The 24,177-nt window shown below is 43.1% G+C and overlaps 1 protein-coding gene across 2 annotated transcripts in view; it reads left to right on the plus strand.

The window, feature by feature from the left end:
• Positions 1-24,177, plus strand: part of LOC118006424 (excitatory amino acid transporter 1) — a 78,976-nt gene that overhangs the window by 41,350 nt on the left and 13,449 nt on the right. For both annotated transcript variants that reach the window (XM_034999081.1, XM_034999082.1), the window contains 2 exons: positions 20,322-20,526; positions 22,765-22,807. In XM_034999081.1, the coding sequence (XP_034854972.1) occupies positions 20,322-20,526; positions 22,765-22,807 (248 nt within the window). The remainder of the gene's footprint in view (positions 1-20,321; positions 20,527-22,764; positions 22,808-24,177) is intronic.

The following is a 24,177-nucleotide window of genomic DNA, read 5'->3' on the forward strand; positions in this document are numbered from 1 at the left end:
TGCTCCACCATGGATTGCTTTAGTGCATTTAAAATTTAACTCCAACTTTTAGGATCACTGATTTCACTTTCAGTTTCTTCAGGAATAAACTGCTAGACAAACGTGAAAGTCGAGTCTGGGAATATCAGTCTACCTTTCTGTTTTTGTCTGGGGCAATGCAACTCTTAGTGTAGAGGCAGGTGGGGAAATAAGATTAAATGTGAGGTGAAGTTGTTCACTCTTTCTACCTTGACCGCTAGCTCTGGGATGAGAGTGAAAGCTTTCTCTCCTTGATACAGGTTCAGGACTTTCTGTAGTTTGAGGGAAAGCCTGGTTTCCGTTGAAGTCATTTATGTCTAAAAAGAGAATTCTTTTCCCTAAACATAGCCATACTGCCCATTATCATTAGTTTAAAAATTAACAGTAATCTCTTAATAATATCAACCAGTGGGTTTTCAAATACTGCCCCCCTTCTTTTCTTCCTCTCTTTTTACAATGTGTTGGTTTGAACCAAGCTACATCTTAGGTTGCATTTGTTTTGTATTTTTAAATCTCTTAACCTATAGGTTCTCTCTCTCTCTCTCTGTCCCATCCTTTTCTTTTGCAATTTGTTTATTGAAGAGATCAGATTGTTTGTCATGTAAAATTAACTTTCCACAATCTGAATTTTGCTGATAATATCTCTCTAGTGTTGTGTGACATCTTTCTCTGTCCCTCAGACCATGGTTTCAGGTCCAGAGATTCACAAACAGATACCAGCTCTAAAAGTCTGTAGCAGAAAGAGGCCTTGAAGGGATCTCAGTGACCACAGCTTTTAGGAGCTGATAAAACTCAATTGACCAGAGAATATCAAGTTAGGCAGGGCTACCCTTTGAGGATGGGATTCTTTCATTCCTCTCAAAATGGACAAGAGTTACAGAATGAGTCAACAGGTATATGCATAACTAGAACTGTATGCAAAGTAAGCTTAAAGGCCCAGTAAAGACTTCATAATTCTAAGCTCTCCTCCTGGCTTTGAAAGGGCCCACTGGTCCCTTCCAAGTTACTAAGATTTTTTTTTTTTTTTTTTTTTTTTGTGAGAGAGAAAGAGAGAGCAAGCATGGTGGGGCCGGGGGGCAGGGAGAGGGAGAGAGAGAATCCCAAGCAGGTTCCACGCCCAACACAGAGCCCAACGTGGGGCTTGATTCCCCAGCCCTGGAATCATGACCTAAGCGGAAATCAAGAGTTAGATATTCAACTGACTGAGCCACCCAAGCATCCCAAGTTACTAAGATTTTAAAGAGCTGATTCATTATTATGAAGATAGTGAGTTCATATAGAATAAATTTATTCCTGGTGGAAGAATATAAATATGGAGGGGGGAATTAAGCAATTTTCAATTTAGAAAGAAAGAGCAGGAAAACTATTAAAAAGGGTTGTTGTTGTTGTTGTTGTTGTATCAAAATGAAATGTAGAAACCAGAAGCTAAGCCAGAAGCTTAGTCTCCTCCTCCGGCTCCTCCCCCACCCCCAGGCTTGTCGATTCTACTCCCTCAACTCTGACTTCTGACCAAGACCTCCGTCCCTACCCTAGTCCAACAGAGTCTCAATCCTAATTTGTAACAATTCCCCCACTTAGTGCCCCTGCCTACTTTTTTACATGAAGACTGTACAGTCTAACTAAAACTCAACTCTGAGCTTACCCCTCACATTGCTTTTGGGATGAAGGTCAAATTTGTGAGTGTGTCCTGTATGGCTCCTGCTTATCCATTTTCCACGACCTGTGCCTGCATTGACTCTTCTCCAGGCTCTTCACCCCCACCCCCCTTACCCTCAGGTCCTCCCTGGGATGTCACTTCCTCCAGGAAACCTTTCCTACCCTGGAAGTATAACCAGGTGGCCCCATTGTCATTCCCCACGTCCTCCACCCAACTGTAAGTTTGATGAAAGCAAGGAACCATTTTGTTTGGTTCTCCAACCCCAGAGGCTGGCAACAATCATTTTCTGAGATACCAGAGTATTTTCAGTTACTTTAGAAAGTCTCCGGGAAGCCTCCATTTTCGTGTAAAACAGGGTTACACAGTACATAACGTTTTTTGGAGATGTGCACATAGGAGGGGAAGAAGAGTCAAAATTCCAAGGTGACCTCGCTATTCCTGAAACTTATTACATGGCTTCCTTGAGCAGTGTCTGAACAGTAAAGCCAACATTTGGACTCTTGACAGAGAAATATTGCACCCTACTGCCAATTTATATGGTTGGCTTTTTTCTTGCTTGCTTGCTTTTGAAACAGGCAGAGTGCTTTGCCATGCTATTCCTGGAAAGATTCACTGATTCAGTCTTTCAGTTCACATTTAGTGGAGTGCCTGCTAAAGGCATGACATGCAAGCAATTCTGCCCCAGGACATGAGAGCGTGTGCCGGTTAAAACAGGGAGCATTGGGCGCCTGGGTGGCTCAGTTGGTTGGGCGACTGCCTTCGGCTCAGGTCATGATCCTGGAGTCCCGGGATCGAGTCCCGCATCGGGCTCCCTGCCCGGCAGGGAGCCTGCTTCTCCCTCTGACCCTCCCCCTTCTCATGCTCTCTGTCTCTCATTCTCTCTGTCTCAAATAAATAAATAAAATCTTTAAAAAAAAAAAACAAAAAACAGGGAGCATTACGGGGCGCCTGGGTGGCTCAGTCGTTAAGCACCTGCCTTCGGCTCAGGTTGTGATTCCAGGGTCCTGGGATCGAGCCCTGCATCGGGCTCCCTGCTCGGCGGGAAGCCTGCTTCTCCTTCTCCCACTCCCCCTGCTTGTGTTCCCTCTCTAGCTGTCTCTCTCTCTGTCAAATAAATAAATAAAATCTTTAAAAAAAAAAACAAAACAGGGAGCATTACATGAGAGGTTTCTGGTTGCCAGCTAGTTCGCTTCCCTGATAGGCATTTCCGGATGTGAGGAAAGATTTATTTTGCCACCCCTAACTCCAACTGGTATGCACACACATGCTCACACACATACACACATGTGAGCACGCACACACACACACGCACACACACACACACACACTGCATATTCTCTCCCTCAGTCCTTAAGATCATCTATCTTGAAAGTTGGGAAATTAAGTTTCACTACAACAGAATAGCTGGCTCTTGGTAACTTTCAAGAGGAGAAAGGGCATCATCTTTCCCTCCCCTGGAACTGAGTACAACGGCTTAAAAATAGAACAATGTGTGTTTGGTGTTTTCTTTTCATCCTCTGCATCAATAACAGGTGTACAGTTACAAATAACAAAGAGCTAGATTCACGTCTTCTGCCCGCCTCTGGAGAATTCCCAGAGTTACCCAGGGAGCAAAACTGGGCCTGTAATGTTCAGTAAAAAGAAAGCAACCCAATATAGCTACGTGTTACTAACACAGCTGTGTTACATGGCTTGATTATTCTCCTTCCAAAGTGACTCTGTGAGGAAACGCATGGTGGAAGAAAATGTCACCAAAAACAATTCTTGGGAACTCACCAACAAAATACTTAAAACCCGCTAAAGGCTGAATTAGAGAAACTGACACAGCTACTGTAAATTGCAGGCTTGGAAATGGATAGGGTGAGGGTCCTGAAAATTGTAATGCGTCCACTGCAGAGCATACAGGTTCAGCTTCAGAAACCAAATGTGACGAGTCAGACTGGTGTGCTAGTTTGCTCTTTAGTGCATTTTCTAAGAGGTACTTCTTAAATTGTTTTATGAACTCTTGGAAGCCTTGACCTCACATGGGTTTGGGACGAAGGCGTCGTCCATTTTGCGGCGTGTCCATGGTCAGTGGTATTACTTAATGAATAAGGTCACACGTAAATTTACGGCATGAACGTGGCATCCCCTGCAAGCACACTTCTTGGCAGCTGCTTGCAATTCTTTCACGTTCCCTCCCGGAGGAAATGGTTCCTAATAGAGTTGAACAGATGCTAGGTGTTTGGCAGCGTTGTGAGGGGTCCTAGCTTTCAAAATTCGGGTTATTTCATGTCTCATAATTAGAATTTCAACAGCCTGTATGCCTTAGATGTGTTCCAGTGTTCACATAAATACCTAACCTCTGACTCCACGTTTACCCCTCACCAGTTCTCCTGACCCGTTTATGGGTTCTGACAACATCACTACTAAATCCTTGGCTCTCAAAGTCCAGTCTGGTAAATGTGCACAGGCAGATCTGATTTGGCACTGAAACTGCTGCTTCTCTCTAAATGTGTTTTTCAAGTTGTCCCTGACAGCAAAGTTAAGCGTTACCAGAACCCTGGGTGACAGGTCATTACCACTCCCTAAATCCCCTTCTCCGGGCCCTTCTCTTCTTCTGCCACACACCCGTCCCTTCTTTCAGCACCCCCCTACCCCGTCTGAGTCTCCCCCCACCCCCTGCACCCCTGCCCTGCCTGCCCTGTGAGCGCTGAGAGCAAGCACGAGGTTGTGTTTCCATCTGTAGTTCTGCGCCTGGCATACAATAAGCGTTCAATAAATTTCTCTCAAGCGAGCCAAGAGAAAGGCAAATGTTCGTATTTTCTTATCAGTCTGCTTTAAGGTCAGCCTCCACCTCTGAGGGGGTTCGGGTGCCCCTGCAGGGGCCGCTAGGGAGCATACAGAAAATTGTGCGTACAGAAAATCCACAGTGGGTCGGAGGAGCCGGTGGAAATGTCCTCGGGCTTCAGAACACTCAGTGGTGGCTGAAGGGGGTGTCTGGCTCTCTTGGTTACTGATGTCCCCGTGGGCGGTTTATCCCACGTGCCTCGCATCTTTGCAGAGTTTATCTCCCTACTTGAAATATTTTACTTTTTTACTCATGGGAGAGTTACTCCGCAAGTGCTCAGGAGGCATGAACCTGTGCGGCCGCCTCCGTGAGCCCATTGATACACCTCGGTGCAGGAGGGGGGCCACGCACTGCCCGTGTCCTTCACTCCCGTGGTCATGCCGCATCCGCACAAAGCAGTCCTCACAGCATCTGCCGGCTGTTCTCAGGCTTCATTCCCTTCCTGGTCCCGCCGGCGTCTGCGCTCAGCGTGGGTGCACAGCTGCTCTTGTCTGGTTGAGGTTGATAACTCGCTCAGGGCCGCGCTCCCTCCGTGGGCTGTGCTAGGTGCCGAGGAAGGAAGTCACCGAGCCGTCCCACGCGGCCTCCGGAGCCTGGATCCCCCCTCCGCAAAGACGCGACGATTACACTGAAAAGTTAAAGAGCAGGCTCACTCTGGCTCTGTTTATTTGTGCGGATCTCTATTTGGTTCTTAGGACTAGTTTCTGTACACGGCGCTGGTACTGATGAGCTGGGGTGGGGAGGGAGCCCCCTCGGCACTCAGGGCTCATTTATGGAGTGGAAATAGTAGTGGTGATAGTAAGCGAAATACTGGCTGTCCGTGCCACCCGGGGGACCCCGAGGAGAGCTCGGTTGAGATGGTGGCTGTGAGCATGCTGCACGTGAATTGTAGGCGCTCGGCTAATGTGAGCGAATCCCGCCGCTCAGACTCTGCATCCATACTATGAACGTCAACTTGGAAGGCCCTTTCGGCTTCCTTGCTGGTGAGTGTCAGGTTCAAGGCCCTTCCTTGCTTGTGCATGGCGGGTCTGCCCAGAGAGGATCATTTCCTTAGTGGTGGCCCAGGCCATCTGAGGCATCCTCATCGACCCCACCTCGCCTTCGGCACTGAGTGGTAGCCAGTTTCAGAGCTCCTGCCGCATGTAACCTCACCTCCTTTCAGCAGACTTGCTGCTTCCTACATCATGCCCACTGCCGCTTATCTGCGTTTCTGAATGAGAAAACTGCTTTGTGGATGAACCTGAGTAAGCAACTGAAGTCACTATATTTTCTACGTTAGAATAAAAAACCCTCTTGCCAAGAAGTTCCCAACCTTCAAGATTGGGAAAATGTGGCTTGTTATGAACTTCGTTTCGTGTTGGTGTGCTAGAGCAAAGCTTTAAACTGTGTCGCATTAAGAGAAGGCCTGGTGAAGCTTTCATTCTGCTTTAGCCTCACCACTAACCAGAGGTGTCATTTTATACATCACATGGACAAATCTTGGTTTCTTGGCCTCACTCTCCAAACCCAGAGGTCCTCAGCCATGACTTAGCCCCAGTTTTAGGCATTTAATTTTGGCTTTTTGATAAAAGACTTGGTTTCCAAGGTGGTTCGCAGATTCCCTGTGGGATTGTGTTCTCTACAATCAAGTTTCCATAGCATTAAGATGTGTGCAAATTAGAGGCAATGCTCCATGGTTTACTGAGCTTGGGACAGAGCCTGGCACATGGTAACTTCTCAATAATTAGCCACATGATGTGTAGCTTATATGAAGCTGAAAATGTATGAGATCATTGGCATCATCATTCAAATCATGTTTACTCTCACCTTGAAGTCATAAAATGATCATCTGGATTGCAGATTTATTTATTCTTTGATTGGTCAGCGACATTTTTTTATTTTACCTGCCATAATAATGGCTAACAATTATTGAGTATACAAGACATGCCAGGCATTGAACACACATCTTTGTTATCCCTTCTGCAAAATCGTAATATTACTGTCTCCATTTTACAGACAAGGAAACGTCCCCAAGATTTCCCTGCTAGCAAGGAGCTGAATCTGTGTTCAAACTCACACCCGTTTGTCACTCAAACCCCCTCTCTGTAGTGCCACGCAGCCCCTAATGTAATGCGGCTTCTAGATTGTACTGGATCAATTTATAATACTAAAGTGTGTCTATTGCCTTAATTTTACAGCTTATGGTAAAGTCCTCTCTCCACATGAACTAAATATTTTCCACAGTTTTCCCATTCTTGTGCACTTAACTTTCTACGTCATGTGTGATTGAACATTGGATTATTTGGTGAGACTCTGGCTTGTCTGCTCCATTAGCAATAGGGGCTACTGTTTGTACACCTGCATCCCAGCGCTGGTTGCAGCGATGAGCTTGTGTTGTAGTAGATGTTACTTCAATAACTCATTGATTTGTGGTTTGACTACACTTGCTTAGCCTTACCTGCTGAATTTGCAGACTATGTCAGTCATCATTCATTCAACAAATACCTATTGAGTCCCTACTGTGATAGCCACTGGGAATGTAACAATAAATATGGGCCTTTGTGTATATTTATAATGAAAGGGCTATAACCTGGAAAATCACAAGCTGACGTGTTACCATGGAAGGAGTAAAAGCAAAGATGAATTAAAGGCATATAATCAAATAAGGAACCTTTCGATGATCAGGAGAGCACATCCAGAATTTTTTTCCAGTGAACTATCCAATAAACTTTCGTGAAGCTTAAAATAATTATTATGTTATTTCTTTCTAATATGAATAACTTATGTTTGCATTAATTCTTGAGGTGTTTATATCTTTACTCAAATGATACTACGTTCCCATTTCACAGAAAAAGATATTTATCAGTATATACCTTTCTAGATTGATACCACTGATTCTTTTAGGAAAAGAGAGTTGTTTCCTAAAGTTACAAAGTCGGGCTTACTTTATTCCCACAAAACAGCTTGTTCCAGGCACTATGAGGAATCTTTATATTGTGAAAATACTCCCTTCCTATAACATTTAGCTGTGGAATTCCTGTTACTGTTTGTTTGGGTCATTCTCAAAAGTTTTGAGTCTCCTGTGATACTTTTGAAAGTAAAATAAGACTTAATAAAATAGCAAAGTCAATTTTAAAATGGCTGAACGTTTACACCTGAAGAGTGTTTAAGGCCCCGTATCAAGCTGGAAGGACACCTAGTGAAGGGCACTGTTGTACTCTTGAAAAGCTCTGTCCCGTTCATATTTTTACCAAAAACTTAAAGACCTAGGAGGCACCTACACTGGGTTTTCAGATGACATAAGCCCCAAAAGAATGGCTCCTACCACATATGCCTGAGATCATAATTCAAAATGACTTCAGTTGGCTGCAGTGCTGGGTGGAAACCAACACAATAAAGTTGAGCAGGGGGTAAATGTGTATTTCTGCTTTTAGATTCAAAAGGCACTTGTGCAATTACAGGATGGGGAAAGACTGAGCTTGGCACCAGTTCATGTGACTAAAAGCTTAATATGACCCAACAATAGGATGTCGTGGCTAAAAAAGAATGAATCTAGTCAGTTATAATTATTAATAGTTCACCGTCCTCTGCACTGGTACACACTACATCAGGAGTGATTTGTTAATTCCGAGCACATTCAAGAGTGACTTTGACAAAGCAAAGTAGCTACTGAGAGGGTGTCGGATCCAATCTAAGACACGTTTATTGGGCTTCTGTTTGGGGCAGGCAACATGCTAACTGATGTGGGGAATAAAGATATGAAGAGACGTTGCCAGTCTATAGCTTCAAGGAGTTGAAAATGTAAATGGAGAGCCGGACAGGTACGCACATGACTGTAAAACAAAGCAGACTAGGAAGCCAAGAAGCACAAGGAAAGGGCTGTGGGAATTCAGGGGCTGGACCAAGGGTGGGATTTCCACAGGAAATGAGGACGAGGACAGAGGAAGCCTTAAAGCAAAGATGTAGAGACAGGAAAACTCAAGGCTCGGCTAGGGAATGATGAGTATACTAAGTTGCCTGGAAGAATGGGGTAGGTCTTAGCAGGTAATAAAACTGGGCAAAGAAGGTTTGGACCAGAGCATGAGGGCACTGACTGGTAGGCAGTGGGAGGTATTACAGGTTGGCGAATGTCTGGAAGTCATGATACATAAGGATCAGTTGGAGAAATGTTGAGTCTTTAGTCTGGAGAAAAGAAGACCAAGGTCCCTCTGGTAAATGTGAACCAGACTCACTTTGTGTTCTTCCAGAAGGAAAATTTTATCTCAGGAGAAAAGGGTTTATAAGGAACCAGATTTTGCTTCTTTCTGAGCTTCTTTCTGTTTTAAAATTCAAAGCTACCCAACAGTGAAGAGCTGGCTGAGGAGATGGTGAGCGCCATTGTGGTTAGGCTCAGAGAAAGTTTAATAACAGATACTCTGAAGGAAATGGGGGTGGGGGTGGGGGAATCTGCAGCTTCACCAAGAGATGTGGGAGTTCTAGGAATTACCCAAGGCCTTTGCAGTGCGGAATTACCAATGGTTGAGTGTTCTTTCTTTCTTCTTTGATTCAACTTCTGAATAAAGCCAGCATGTTAGAACTCCGCAGTTCAATAAGATGTCAGACTAATTCTAGTGCAGGCTACTCAGTGCTTTGACAAAAGCCACTCATCATCAGTGTTTTACTTTTCAATATTTGCACCATCGTTTTTGGCTGGGATGTATACCATCCTTTCAAATATGAATTTGGCAGATTTTTGTCAGAAGTCCCCATTAGGTGAATCAAATGCAAGTCAACAATTGATTTAAGTCCAGTGCAAAGGAGACTTTATTTTACAAAGAATCACCAGACCTATCGATGTAGGGATTAAACAGGGGTTCTGGGGGCAGAAGGACTTGAGTTCACATGCCAGCAATGCCACTTACTAGCTGTGTGATCCCGAGCAAGTGATTTAACCTCGCTGTTTCCTGATCTGTAAATGGGGATAGGCCATTGTTATCCCAGCCTTGCAGGTTGTCTGGGAGGATTTAATGAGATGAAGTCCTTGGCGTGTGCCTAGCGAGGTAGAGTTTACGGACTGAGTTCTCACATTTTACAGTCGTGTTCCCCTGGCTGTTTAAAATCATTCATTTGAGCGGCACCTGGGTGGCTCAGTCAGTTAAGCATCTGCCTTTGGTTCAGGTCATGATCCCAGAGTCCTGGGACCAAGCCCTGCATTGGGCTCCCTGCTTAGTGGGGAGTCTGCTTCTCCCTCTCCCATTCTCCCTGCTTGTGCTCTCTGTCTGTCAAACAAATAAATCTTTTTTTAAAAATAGATCATTCATTTGAGTTCAGTTTTGCACCCTATTTTCATTTACCTTATTTATAAATTTTTTATCTCCTATCCCTTTTTAACAACAATGTCCCCAGTTCACTCCCCTCTCTCTCTTTTTTGTTTTTTGATGGGTTTTTTTGGTGGTGGATTTTTGGGGTTGTTGTGGGGGGTTTTTTTGGTTTTGGGGGGAGTTTTTTGCCATCTAATGTTACCAGATTTTACTCAAGACCCATCCAGTAGTTGTTTTTTTCCCAAGCACTGGCGATTACATTGTTCTCCACCCTATCCCCATTTTCCAAGTTAAAGAATAATTTTTACAATCCAACCTATGCAACATCAGTCTCAATTCAACCAAACACCATTTCACTTTCTGTCTCTGCCACCTTCCTGGATCCCTGAAGTCTATTCAGGATAAGTGGAGTTGGAGAGAAGGGGCTGCCCATAGTTTTCTTTGGAGAACTTACAGGAATTTCTAATACCCCTTGAAAAAAGCATCAAAATATGAAACTGAGAAGCACATAGAAACTACATACATAGGGGTTACAAAACTGAGGTAGAATAGGCAGAAACAACTCCCTTCAGGGGAAGGGAAAAGCTGCAACAGTCTTGCACCATTCCTGGTGGACTATATCAGGAATAACTCCGTTCCATTGTCGCCCTTGGCCCAGGGGGCAAAAAACGCAGCTTTTCCTGTTTCGGGGAGAAAATGTTCTCTTACTACACTTCAGGCAGAGGTAAGGGAAGCCAACCACGTCTAGAGTTTGCGACAGTCTTTTTCACTTAGTGAAGTGATACTGCTTTATTGTTCGGGTCAGGTAGCTGGGAGCATAATCTCCCACTCCCTGGGTGCGACTATTCCTTTATAGATTAGATAAGAACAACTGATGGGAAGTTTTAAATGCTGAGAAAATTAATCAGAACTGAAAAGGGGTGTGTTGGCCACAGCCCAAGAAATATGCTGACTGAGATAAAAGCACCCACTGAACTTTTTCTCCATTCCATGCTTTCCCTCTTCTCTCCCCTTCTGTCATTCTCTCAACCCCAGCTCTGTCCCCTAAAGACTCCTTTGGCATGCTCTCTTCACTGGCCAGAACGTGGAGTAAAATTTTTTAAAAATTGTTCTTGTATATTGTATATAAGATCCCATGTCCTGGATTTAATTTAGAGAATAGCCGAAGGGAACGCATTTTATTCTCAATCATTTCTTTTTTTATATAAGAAATATATCTTTTTAAAGTATGTTAATTTCAGTTTCAAGCCACAAACTTAACCTCAGTCCATTTCCAAGTTCTCAGATTGGCTTATGGTTTCAGAATCATTTGATGGCAAGGAATGGGGTGGATGTTGGGTTGCAACCACGGGGAAGGCTCCTTTGGCCCCAGGAATCTCTGCTGCTTCCCAGCCTCATTTCAGGACATGGAGACACACTCCTGTCTCAGCTGTTCTGGGAATCGGGGCCAGGTTGAATTGGTTTTTAATGTCCATGTGTTGCTTTCAATGTCTATGAGGCTTTCAATTCCTTTTCTCCTGTGAGGGACAGGCCTTCCGTGGGAAGAAAGGGAACCCCTTGAGTCTGACATGTTCTGCAGTCAGCTTGAGATGCCTTTTGATTAACTTTGGACAAGTCTGGCCCAGTTGTGGAATTCAGTCCCACTCAGCATTCTGTCAGCCGGGAAACATGCTGTCTTGACCATCGTCTTCCTAAGAAAGTCGCATGGGACCCAGCACGTAGAGGTCTTTTCCACAGCAAGTAATTCAATCCAAAGTAAAGAGAGCTGCTTTGGAAACTGCAAACTACTCATCCAGTGGTTGGTTGTAAATCATGATTCTTTGGGGAAAAGGGCAGAGGGGGCTGGAGCTCCGGCCCTCAAAGAACTTCCTCTCTTTAAACTGAAGCAATTTGCTGCTCTCTACACGGTCTTTCTACTGTGAGTGAAGTCACCTACTTTCCCCAGTCACATCGGTGGTCCTGGCGGGGGCTGATTGATGGCCAACTGCGTGTTGGCACATCTTTGCCCATGATAGAGGCCTCTTTTCAAAGCCAGGCTTCACAGGTAAAACCAAGAGTTGGTCTGATCAGCCCCTCGTCTCCATGGCCCAACCCACGCTTTTTCTTTTAGCTGCTATTTTCTGCAGTCCTGGGTTTCTAAATCTTGGCGAGAGGACAGTCATTCCTTTGTGCTCGGCTATTACAATGAGGTAACCAAAGAAAGGGTCTTGGTCTGAGGCTGTCAGCTGTTACTAATCACTACTCCCCAGCCCATCATGGGTCCCGCTCTCCTCTCCCTCTTGCTCTGCTTAGCACACATAAAGAAGATGAATTACTCCCTGGTTCCTCTTCAGAAAAGCATATTGTGCAGCACATTCCAATACCGTGAGCGAAGGATGGGCTAATGTGAAGGGTAAATGGGTATCTAAATCACCTCTCGGTGGGTCTTATGCTGGCAACTGTGTGCCTGAGAAGTGACTCTCAGAGCTGGCTCTTCCGAGGTTTTCTTGAGACCTTGGCTGAGAGAGAGAGGAAGTCCCCGTGGTGGGTTTTCTGGCAGATCGCATCACTGGAGTGACTGCAGGGCTGTGGGAGGCTGTAATGAGAGTCTGTTGGATGGTTAAGACTAGTGTAGAGAAAAGCAAACTTGACCACTCAGAGGACCTCACCAGCTGGTAACCCAGGAGAAACATTCTCCACCCCAAAGGTCAAGGAGGCCACTGGATGCTCTTTGATATTGGAGGTAGCAGCAGTTAAAGTTGGGCATCGGTTTCCCCTCACTGCTTCCCCGTATGAAGGTTCATTTTCAGAGGACGGCAATAACCAGAGAAAAAGGGATTGTGTGCTTGGTCCTACCAGGCTGAGGATAAAGGGTGATTTATGTGACTTTTTATGCCACTAATAATATTGTCTGCTCCCCTGGGATTTTTCTATTTAACAGTCTTTCAAAATAGAATGTTTCCCTTTTGCCTTTCCACAGTTCGTTTTACTAGTGAACAGTGGAACTCAAAGGGAGACTTTTGTTGACAGTTTTAAGGGTCAAATTAAAAAATCAATTTGCCTGACAAATTATATGCTATCACAAGCAATAAATTCGTAAAGAAGATTCCTTGTCATTCTTATGCAATATAACCTCATAAAACTAAGTGATATTATAGGCAAATGAAATATCAAGCTTTGTGACATTATAAACAGCTATATGGGAAGGAAATTTTGGCCAGGGCAAAAACCCCTGTGAAGATACTTGTGATTTAATTGACTGTGAATTCCACAAAATTTTTCTCATCTGCTTATGGAGATGGTTTAACTCTTCTTCACTAAGAATCACTGATTAAATGCCTCTTTGCTCAAAATTGCGTGAAACGAATCTATTCTCAAACTTCTCGTTACAATGTCTACAGAATTTCTGTTCAACTCAACTGACCAGATATTAGACATCAGCTCCCTTATTTCCTTGGTCTCCACTAGCTTGGTGAAATAAATGCTTGGGTGCTGGGGATAGTCCAAAGTCATAAGAAGCGAGGATGACAGGAAGGAGAGACCATAGCTCATGGTTCCTTTGTAAAGCCTCTCCTATTAACTAGGTATCTACCAGTGTTTGCAAACTCCTTTTTTTTTTAACTAGAACCTACAGATAAAATACAAATGTATTCATATCTGGGTGTCCCTCCAAAAAAAGGGGAAAAAACACAAATGTATTTACATTGTGACCCAGCCACGCACAATACATACAGATAGCTGAAAAAAGTTTCACAAACTGATACTTACCTTTACCACAGGTGATACCCTTTAGTATTTCCTATTCTGTTCTCTTTCATGAATGGAAAACAATACTAGTCATAACCCATGAGCTGCATCATAAGCACGTGTTAGACCCCTATCCCGCTCTTCCATTCCCTTCGGTGTGTTTTTCACTTATTCACTCAGTGTTCTGTTAACATGTGGACGGATAGGACTTCAGCATTTACTTATATAGGCTCATCTGCGAGACTGCCTCATGGTAGTAAAAGAGGGAAAATAATACAGAGTGGGAGAGGGAGAAGGAAGGGAAAGAGGGAGGGTGCTCCTGGTGGTGACTAGTAGAGGTGTGCCAGCCTTCTGCCTTCCTGACCATCCCCGGACACCTTGCTGCCAGTGACACCTCCTCCCCACCCCACCCCTCACCCCCAGCTCTGGAAATGAAGCTCCAGGTGATGCTGAGTCACTCTTTCCCCACCAGGGCTGTCTCTCATTCTCCAAGATAGAATGAACCGATTTTGGATTAATTGGGGGAAGAGCAACTAAAACTGACAAATCCAAATTTCAGAGTATTTTAAACAAAAGCAACTTTAGTAATTGCAATTCACAGTAACCTAACCTAAATGTTAAAAAAAAAAAAAAAGAGTGTGTGTGGCCTCTCCCCAGCATAACAACAACAGCGGTGATAAGAATGACTATTCAACAAATACTTCTTGTGCAGGCGCCGTTCCATGGCCACTGAGGCTACATTAGTGAATAAAACACATGGCTCTGCTCTCTTGGCACTAAAATTTTAGTAGAGAGAGACATACGGTAAGTAGCATTTATCAAGAACCTGCTTTGTCTGGATTCTTCATGTAAGTTTTCCCTAAGCTTGCAGTATAAATATTATTAGCTTCTTGTCTAGACGAAATGGAGGCTTAGAGAAGGCAAATAATACTTAGTGAATAGCTTGTTTATTACTGTTCTGCTTACTTAATAATAACAGCTAACATTTGTTGAATCCTTACTCTGTGCCAAGCTCTATGCTAAGTGCTTTTGGAACGAAAGTCCCTTTAATGCCAGTGCAGGAGAGGGCTGTCAGGATTCCCATACTGCAGATGAGCAAACGGAGGCTTACAGAGGTCATAAGCTACCAGAGCCAAAAGTGCAATCCAGGTATTCTTACCTCAGAGCCTAAATTCTTTTTTTTTTTTTTTAAAGATTTTATTTATTTATTTGACAGAGAGAGAGACACAGTGAGAAAGGGAACACAAGCATGGGGAGTGGGAGAGGGAGAAGTAGGCCTCCCGCCGAGCAGGGAGCCCGATGCAGGGCTCGATCCCAGGACCCTGGGACCATGACCTGAGCCGAAGGCAGACGCTTAACGACTGAGCCACCCAGGCGCCCCTCAGAGCCTAAACTCTTAATCGCTGAGCAAAAAAAAAAGAATACACTTAAACAAAATGCCTGAGGTTGGCCTTAAGTAGTTTAACTGTTGTCTTTGAGATTAAGTTCTGAGGCTGCATCCTGCTTATTAATTGTGATTCAAAATTGTGATACAATCATTAGCAAACCTAACTTTGAAAGATTCTTCTGTTCCACAAGCCACAGAATCATAGAACTTTACTTGTTTTACGATCGAGTCTATAAAGGGGCCAGAAGAAAATAGTTTAGTGAAGAAAAACGTAATATACTTTTAGACAGATTTAAAATGATTTATTTTATGCTCGCTCCCTCCGCCGCTCCCCACCCCCCGCGCCCCCTTCCCTCCCTCTCCTCCGAGCTTTTTGACCCTCTTGCTCACTCTCCTTTCTGAGGGTTCCAGTGTGCCCTTTTTCCTCCAGCAGTGGGCAGTTGCTTTAGGATACAAGAGTTCAGTTTTCAATCTGTAAATAGGAAGTATATTGTATTTTTAGAATTTAACTTTCCTTAAAAAAAAATCAGCACCTTACAGTCAAATGACATGCTGGAGCTCTTCCTTGACTTCCTTGTTGTAAGTTTGCCCATCCTGAAATTCTAGGAGGATGGAGAACAGGCGGCTTTCATTACATGAGCATTTGAGAAGCCCATTGTGGAGAAGGGGTGCCTCTAAAATAAAGCAAAAACCGAAACAGACAATATTCTTGAATCAGCAGTTGCTGATTTTCTGTTCTTTCTGGGCCTGGTCCAGTCCCTGGAAGAACAATGAAACACCATGAGAATGAGTAGAAAGACAATTCATCACAGAAGGCTTCATCCTTAAATTTCAATTTTCAAAACCAGAGACAGGAATTATTGGGGGAAGTGGAGTAAAACACATGAATGGATAAAACATGGATTTTTAGCAGATGGGAGAATAAAATCCATGCAAATAAGAGAGAACTTGACATTATTTATATGTTATCCTTTTATACTTCTCTGAATGCGTATTTCATTTATCCAAGAAGTCATACCAAATATTATACCAAAAGAAATCTAATTTACAATACAGACTTACAGAGTTCCACTTACGTATTTATGAGACCCTCCCTCCCTACTCCATCCCAGCAAAAACCTACAAATGTGGTGCATATTTGTTAATGCCAAACTGATTACCAAAAGACTGTTTTTATAAATAAAGAAGTAAATGCATATTTACCTATTTGCACTAAGAAACTCTCTTCTCTTCCTTCCTCTCTCTTCAAAGTGACTGCTGCCTAAAATACCCAGGTTTCTGAAGCAAAGTCTTTATCTTTTACATTCTAAAAAATGTGTGTTTAATCCCTTTTAGATGCTTAACTCATCGGTGAACATGTAATAGGTTTGCAGAAATGATCGCTGGATTGCTTCCTTGATGACTGGATCTTGATGGGTTGGTTTTTAGAAAGGAAAATAAGATTCATGTATAATAGATTTGCAGAAATGATCGATGGATTGCTTCCCTGATGACTGGATCTTGATGGGTTGGTTTTTAGAAAGGAAAATAAGATTCATGTACCCACAGCCAGCAAGTATCCGTGATCCTCCATGCTCCATTAGAATATGCTCTTGGCTGTTTTTCTAGAAACGATGAGAAATTTGTACTAATTGATTAGTTCTCTAGCTAGTCCTTCGGGTGACCAGTGTAATGCACTTCCTCTGAAGGTAGGGAATGCTGAGTAATGTGCTAGAGTTTCTTCAGTGATCTACTGCCATGGAATTTTCCTCCAGCCTGTCCATTAAAAGAGAGGTATAGGGGAAAGGGTGATCCCTTGGGAGTGCAGGTTCGAATTCTGCCACTGCCATTTGCTAGCTGTGCAACACTGGACAAGTTACCTAACTTCTCTGCTCTTGTGTATCTTCACCTTTAAAATGATATCAATGACATCTACAACCTCCAGTCGTCATGAAATTAGATGAATATGTGCCATTGACTGGGGGTGGGATTTTGTGAGTGAATTAGGGAACTAGCACAAAAGTTAACTCAAAATATATCAAACATATGAACAGAACAAACATGGCATTATAATTGGAAGACCGGTCCCAGCACTTGTAGCAATGCTGCCATATAGTATTTCTTGGGTTTCAAGAGGGTCTCAATTCTGATGGCAGATTGTTTTCATAATAAAGATGTCAGGTTGTCTTGAATGGGTCTGGTTTAGCTAAACCCAGATCAAATGAAGAAAAAGAGACCAGCCGAGATCATTATCTTTACTACTTGCTCTGGAATGTGTTTCTCCAGTGTATGTTTAGACAAACACATAGTTGTCGTAACACACTCCCATCAGTACCTACACACCCAAGTGACCACCTGTCTCCCCTGCCCCAGTGCCCTTTTCTTCCATTTTAAAGTGACAAGGCTCAATTAAAATCTTCCCTTCCTAAATATTTAGGGCACTTCCTGCCAAAGTTCCCTTTTCCACAAAGTGATTCAGTACTTTGCCCTTGCCCCCAGACACTCTGACATTTGTGTGTAGTCTCTGGTGTAGGGCTTTGTCTCGGATTTCTCAAGGCTAGGGCACAGAGATGCTCACTGAGTTTGAGTAAGGGAGAGCAAGAGAGGAAGGGAAGTAAGGGAGAGGAAGAGAGACATTGTTCACCTTAGGTTTTGTCTTCCGGAGCTCGTCCTCCATTTTCCTGGTTCCACCATTATCAGGACCATTCTCTTTCAGGCCCTGTGTCTGGCAGATTGTCCACATCCATCCTGCTCTTGCCCTCACGACAGTGTGTGACCTTGTTCATGGTGGTCCCTTTAGTTTTACGAGCCTGTGTCAGAGAAGAGCGGAGTGGTCAGAGTTGGCAGGTGGGGAGAGGGGATGGGGGACCAGGGACGGAGGAAGGCAAGCAGTCCGTGTGGGACACCAGGGCCCCCTCTTGGGAACAGACCTACATGGAGAATTGGTTCATGAAGATACTCCACCCCCCCCCAAACACACCCCTCCTTCCTTGGCTGAAATAATCGCAGCTGTTGCTTTATTCTCTTGCAAAGGAAAAGGGTCAATATGTAGAGGTTGGTGAGGCCTCTCATTTGACTACCAGTTCTCCTTCTGGGATCACTGCTAAAAACAATGCCTTGGTGGTTGTCTTCAGCTATTTCAGAATTTAAAGGTGTGGAGAAAATACTTTCATACTGGTTTTCATTTTTTTAATTTAAAAAAAAATCCTGTAAGTAAGAAGCTTTGTTTCTTCGAGTTGATAGCCTTGTAGCTGTGGACTCTGGGATAACTACCCCCATCCCTACCCCCGCAGTGGGAGGGAGGGAGATTTAGGCCTCCTCCTTTGTTTGCCACTTTGGTTTCCAGTGCTCTGCCTTGACCACTTAGCGCTCTCTCTGAATAGCTATAGGTCGGGAGTAGTGGGCAGGAACGTCAGAGAAGACTTGGCGTGAGAACGGAACAGCACCACAGAATAGAAGGCGAGAGGGAAAGAAAGCATCTCGGAGGAAGAAAATACTGCTGCCTCGTACCCCCTAGCAGAGATATCCGGTCTATTGTGCCCACACCACTCGCCGCCGAAGAATTTCAGGCTTCAGTGGTGACAAGCTCAGGCAATAATGGGGAAAAGAGTGGGCCCCTTCTGAGGGAAATTATTGCAAGCGCAGGAAGCCAAGATATTTGAGATGTGATTCAGACCTGGGGATGAAAATGGGGGGATGGGACATTTGACTGAGAACAGATTAGCCCATTTTTAAGGCTGGCAAGGTGTTGAAGTGGCACCATCCCAGTAAATGGAAATTCAGCCTTGGGCTTCAAGAAACCCAGGGCAAGGGTAAGAGAAGCTAAGTTCATGCGTTAAAGCCAAAGTGGGCCTCCTTTGCGGGAGCTGCAGTTGGGCTCCTCAAGGGCAGAGAGTATATGAAAATCAGTGACATAAGAGCAAAGTTCAAGTACCCACTCCATTTTACTTGGTGTTGACTACGACCTTAGTCACTTAAGTGGTTTTTAACCTGTGCTATGGGTTGTTGTTAAAAATAAGAACATATCAGGTACTAAGTAAGTGCTTATTATGAAAATTATGAATGATATGATTCAAATATAAATGAAATTATAAATTATAAATTCAATTCTCATGGGAATTAACATTATATCACATTTTGGGGGCAAACCCAGCCCTATCATGGGTACTATTTTTTTTTCAATATTTTACCTTACTCTAAATATGTTGGTATGAACAGTCACTACCTAAAGATTAAATCACTATAAGAATCTGATACTGATCTTTGGAGTACAGTATAACCTTTTAATACATTTATAAAAATGCAATTTTTAAATAGTAAAGAAAATAGTCCCTTCGTTATGATTGGATTATACTATACTTGGATTTTAGTGTTTCCATGAGATTAGGGAAGGGAAAGAAAGAAGAAAAGTGAAGAAATAGCTAATGAAACAGAAGAGCCCATATTATTATAATCTAATCTTTTTTTAATTAACATATAATGTATTATTTGTTTCAGGGGTACAGGTCTGTGTATAATCTAATCTTTTGAGGGGTTTGTGTCATTCCCAATTTTTTACCACCCCAAGAGACATTAAGATATGTTCCATTTGCTAGAGCAGGAAGGGAAATCTTGAAAGTCACACCTCCTTTTTTACCTAGGATATAACACCTCGCCTGAGGTAGACTTTGAAGATGTCCTGAAAACGAGAGGGCGAAGATGTTTAACATGAGATGAGGTACTCCATGCCCAGGGGAGAAGGTGGAAACATGAGAAGAACCCCACCAAAAAAGAGAATTTTTTTTTTAATTTTGATGAGATGAGATGAAATGGAAACCACAGAGAAACTATTTGAGAACTTTGGTTTTATAACCCAATGTCTAATTTAAATGCAAATTGACGATAAGTTGTTAGGTGGTCAGAATAAGGCTTACATTTTGCATAAAAACATCAAAGAAAAGACTCCCAAGTACACATATAAAATAATAAGTCTTTTAAAATAATTTAATGCCAGTTTATCCATGTGAGTCACCACAGTGAATTGAGATATGCTCAGGTTATCCTGCCAGAAATTTTTTTTGAGCATCTCTTCATCTACAGATACACACACACACACTACTCACTATTTACACTCATAGCTTCCCCAACCAGTAATAACCTAGGAAAGAATTTGATTGCCCTTTTAAATCATTAGAGAGCCACGTGAAATCAACTCTTGACGCAGGAAACAGGTGATCAGATGTTTGCTGCCACGGCTGATGACTGGCCGTTCTTTGGCTTTTTTCCTTCACCTTTTATGATGCCCTGATGAAATCTGATGCCAAGTTCTCATAACTTGTGTAAAATCCCATTGCTGGGTGGAATGAGGGTAAGGGGGTGTAGAAGGAATTACTGTCCCCATTACCTTCCTCTGGAGACTTCTTTGGACTGACTTCCTGAAAATCTCCTTCTGTTTGCCTTTACCAGGAATGGCGGCCCTAGATAGTAAGGCATCAGGGAAGATGGGAATGCGAGCAGTAGTCTATTACATGACTACAACCATCATTGCTGTGGTGATTGGCATAATCATTGTCATCATCATCCATCCCGGGAAGGGCACAAAGGAAAACATGCACAGAGAAGGCAAAATTGTTCAAGTGACTGCTGCAGATGCCTTCCTGGACTTGATCAGGTATGTCCTTGCAAGCCCACCCCTTTGGATGTATTTTGACACCCAGCCCCTCTTTTGGGGGAGCTAGTCAGACTGCAGAATAGTTGTCTAACTGAACCAGCCTTGCGGGGCTTGAAATGGAGGTCACATTTTTACTTCTTTCTAACAGAAGTTACAGGTTTTGTTTTCTGATCTAATGGGAAAGAGGTGAGAAGGGCAGAGAGGGGGTATTGATTTTGAGTGCCTTGCTTTTAGGATTCAGAATCTGATCACTCAGTTCTCCTCTCCACTATGCAGCTTACCTTGGAATATTAATAAGTCTTACCCTACTGTCTTGCTGTTTAAGGCTAGTTTTTATTCAACTATAGCCTGTTGATTGGACTCTTCTAATGCGGAACTTGTCATCTGTATCATCATCCATTATGCACAACAGTTTCTGTCCAGAAAGGACCTTAAGGATCATCTGGTCATACCCATTCTAAGGTCTTCCTTTTATACTAGTCACGAAGAACGGATTTGGCAGGCCAGCAATAAAGGATTAAAGGATGGCTTCTTTAGCATTTTTTTGTGTACAAACCAGACACCGATTGCAAATGAGTCTTATCTAATACTTGAAACAGACTTGATGGTAGAGTCATCTCACACAGAACTGTGAAGTAAACCAGAGGTTGATCCTGGCACCTTCCTGCTCGCCCTCTCTACACACCTGCCCTTGCGTCAGTCAGATCCTGGCAGGAAGCATATTGCATATTCAAAAGAATCAGCGAAAGGGGTTTGGAAAGGTACAGGCAGGGTTAAGGGAACCTACAAGGGATGGTGAAGCACCACCAGCAATAGGAAGCTTTAAGGCTTTTCACCATTTTTTCCATGAACTTTACCATCAGGTAGGTTAGGTTAGGAGTATTTTATTATATTCTCTTTCTGTATAATTTCTACTCCTTGTTTGAAGAATTGGGATCTTATCATCCCAAGTCTGGTTGATCCATCAGAGTGCTGTGTGTTTCTGCCTCTCCTTGCCCCAGTGGTAGGTGTATGAGTAGCCTATCCCCACCAGGCACTTGGCTCAAGTATTTTTCCTGACATCTCCCGAACTCACATTTCTATCAAGATTTATATAAACAGACCCAGAGAGCACAGATAGGAAGGAAAAGGAAACAGGATTGTCTAGGCAATAAGAAGAAAAGGGACAAGAGTTGATGATGTTAAAACATGACTTTGATAGCCCACAACTGCTGGAATCTCAGGCTCTGCAACTTCCTGGGCCATGTCTCCTTGGCCCAAAGTCTTCAACCTTGGAGCCCTAATGATAGTTTATTCCAATCTTCTCTTCAACAGATAAATCAGCAGAGACCTAAATGGGTGTAGTGACTTGGCCAAGTTCACACAGCTGGTTAGAGACTCTGCAGCTAGACTGTGGCCCCTTGAACTCCACCATGAACTCAAAACACTGCTCTGAGAAAGTGACAAACCTTGCCACATGGACCACAAGTTCAAATTTTGTGAACCATATTTCCATTGGTCACCAAAGAGCCTCAAAAGCTCCAGCAATTCGGAGTCGATATCCCATCCCCCAGCTGGCCTTTGGGAGGACTTTATGGAGAACAAAATTCCACAGTCTGACCATGACATTTGATTCAGAACATCTGGTCCCTGGACACATGGCACAATATCAAAAGGGCCACTATTAAATAATACCTCAGTTAACCAGAATGTTTATAACCAAGGGTGTTTCCATTCTCACTTTGGTTCTTCCCATTCTCACTTTGGTTCTTCCCGGGAGCAGGATTTGATGAGATAATGACCAAATTTAAAAATCCCATTGTCTGGGGCGCCTGGGTGGCTCAGTTGCTTAAGCGACTGCCTTCGGCTCAGGTCATGATCCTGGAGTCCCGGGATCGAGTCCCACCTCGGGCTCCCTGCTCAGCAGGGAGTCTGCTTCTCCCTCTGACCCTCCCCCCCCCATGTGCTCTCTCTCTCTCTCAAATAAATAAATAAAATCTTTAAAAAAAAAAATCCCATTGTCTGACAAAAGGCAGATGAGTTGAATTTGCGACTTCCCTGAAAAATATGAACAACAGGGGCCCCACATAGGGATAACCATATGTCCCACTTCAAGTCATAAAATCCACCAAAACCTTTCTTTTTATCCATTTGCTGCTTAGTTCAATACAATCTTTACCTTGGACACCATGAAAAAGTATTTAAGAAGCAAACTTATTATTTGAGAAATTTTTCAAATGACAATTATTTTCTTTGCAGGAATATGTTCCCTCCAAATCTGGTGGAAGCCTGCTTTAAACAGGTAAACACACTATAGCCACTAAATCACTTCTGAAATTCCTCTTTGGCCTACCGCACAGAGTGGGACCCTCTTGTTTATTTTTTTTTTTTCCATTTCTCTGCAATAAGAAACACTCTTTTGCCAACGAGATGGAAAGCGCTAGGGTTTTCTGAGGAACTTGCCGGGGGGGTGGAGAGGTCTTACCTTGTTTTGAAGGCTAATTAGTTGCCAGATACTCTAAGTCTTGCATACAAATAACTCATTGAGTCTCTGTTAATTATTAAGAAGGCCAATCAGGACACTCCCTCCCTCTCTACGCCCCCCACATTCCACACACAAAAGCCCACCAAGTAAACAAACTCCAGTATAAGACACATTTTCAACTTGCTTTAAAGATTACGGAGATTATTCAAGTTTCTGGGTTTAATTTAAAAAATCAACGGGTTGTTTTTAAAAAATCTATTAAGGGTCTTATGGATTCTAAAGGAGGAACCATATCAGAAATGGCATCATCATTTCTCCAATGCCTGCTGTGTGCCAAGCACTAATGTTACATTTGGTCCTCGCATGAATGGGATGGGTATCATTGTCTTCATTTCATTGATGAGGCAACTCATCTATGCTAATTCAGAAGGAGTATTTAATAGGCACAAGATCTCACAAGTAATAAATGGTAGATCCAGAATTCAGAACCATTGTGTTGACTCCAAATTCTATCTTTTTCTGCTCCTACATTCTGCTTCCTGGAAAGGGATGAAACACTCGCCTGGAAGCTATAGTGAGGTCCAGTTCCTCTTAGCCTATATACATGCAATGCTTGGCTCTCTGTGTTATGGATACAACTTTACTGTTAGGGGGTAAAGTTCATTCTAACTTCACCTGAATAAAAAAGCTTTGTTGCCCAAAATATTAAAAGGAAAATAATTAGACATTCTGGGTTAAATAATAGTTTCCGGACATTTCTCCAGATGGTGTCACTTCCCCCTAGTTGTAATTCCCTAACCCTTCTGCTTAAGATCTCTAAAGCAAACAAAATAAAACTCCAACACCATGGAGGACGAACTTTTATACATTCAAGTCACCCCTATGGTTCCCCCACCTTTTTTGTTAACTTTTATTGACTATTTTTATTTTTTTGTTTTGTTTTTTGTTTTTTATTTTTTTTATTATGTTAATCACCATACATTACATCATTAGTTTTTGATGTAGTGTTCGATGATTCATTGTTTGCGTATAACACCCAGTGCTCCATGCAGTACGTGCCCTCTTTAATACCCATCACCAGGCTAACCCATCCCCCCACCCCCCTCCCCTCTAGAACCCTCAGTTTGTTTTTCAGAGTCCATAGTCTCTCATGGCTCGTCTCCCCCTCCAATCCCCCCCCTTCATTC

Source organism: Mirounga leonina, unplaced genomic scaffold, assembly GCF_011800145.1.
Source record: "Mirounga leonina isolate KUSES-001 unplaced genomic scaffold, KU_Mleo_1.0 Mir_96, whole genome shotgun sequence".
In the NCBI taxonomy this organism is placed as follows: Eukaryota; Metazoa; Chordata; class Mammalia; order Carnivora; family Phocidae; genus Mirounga; species Mirounga leonina.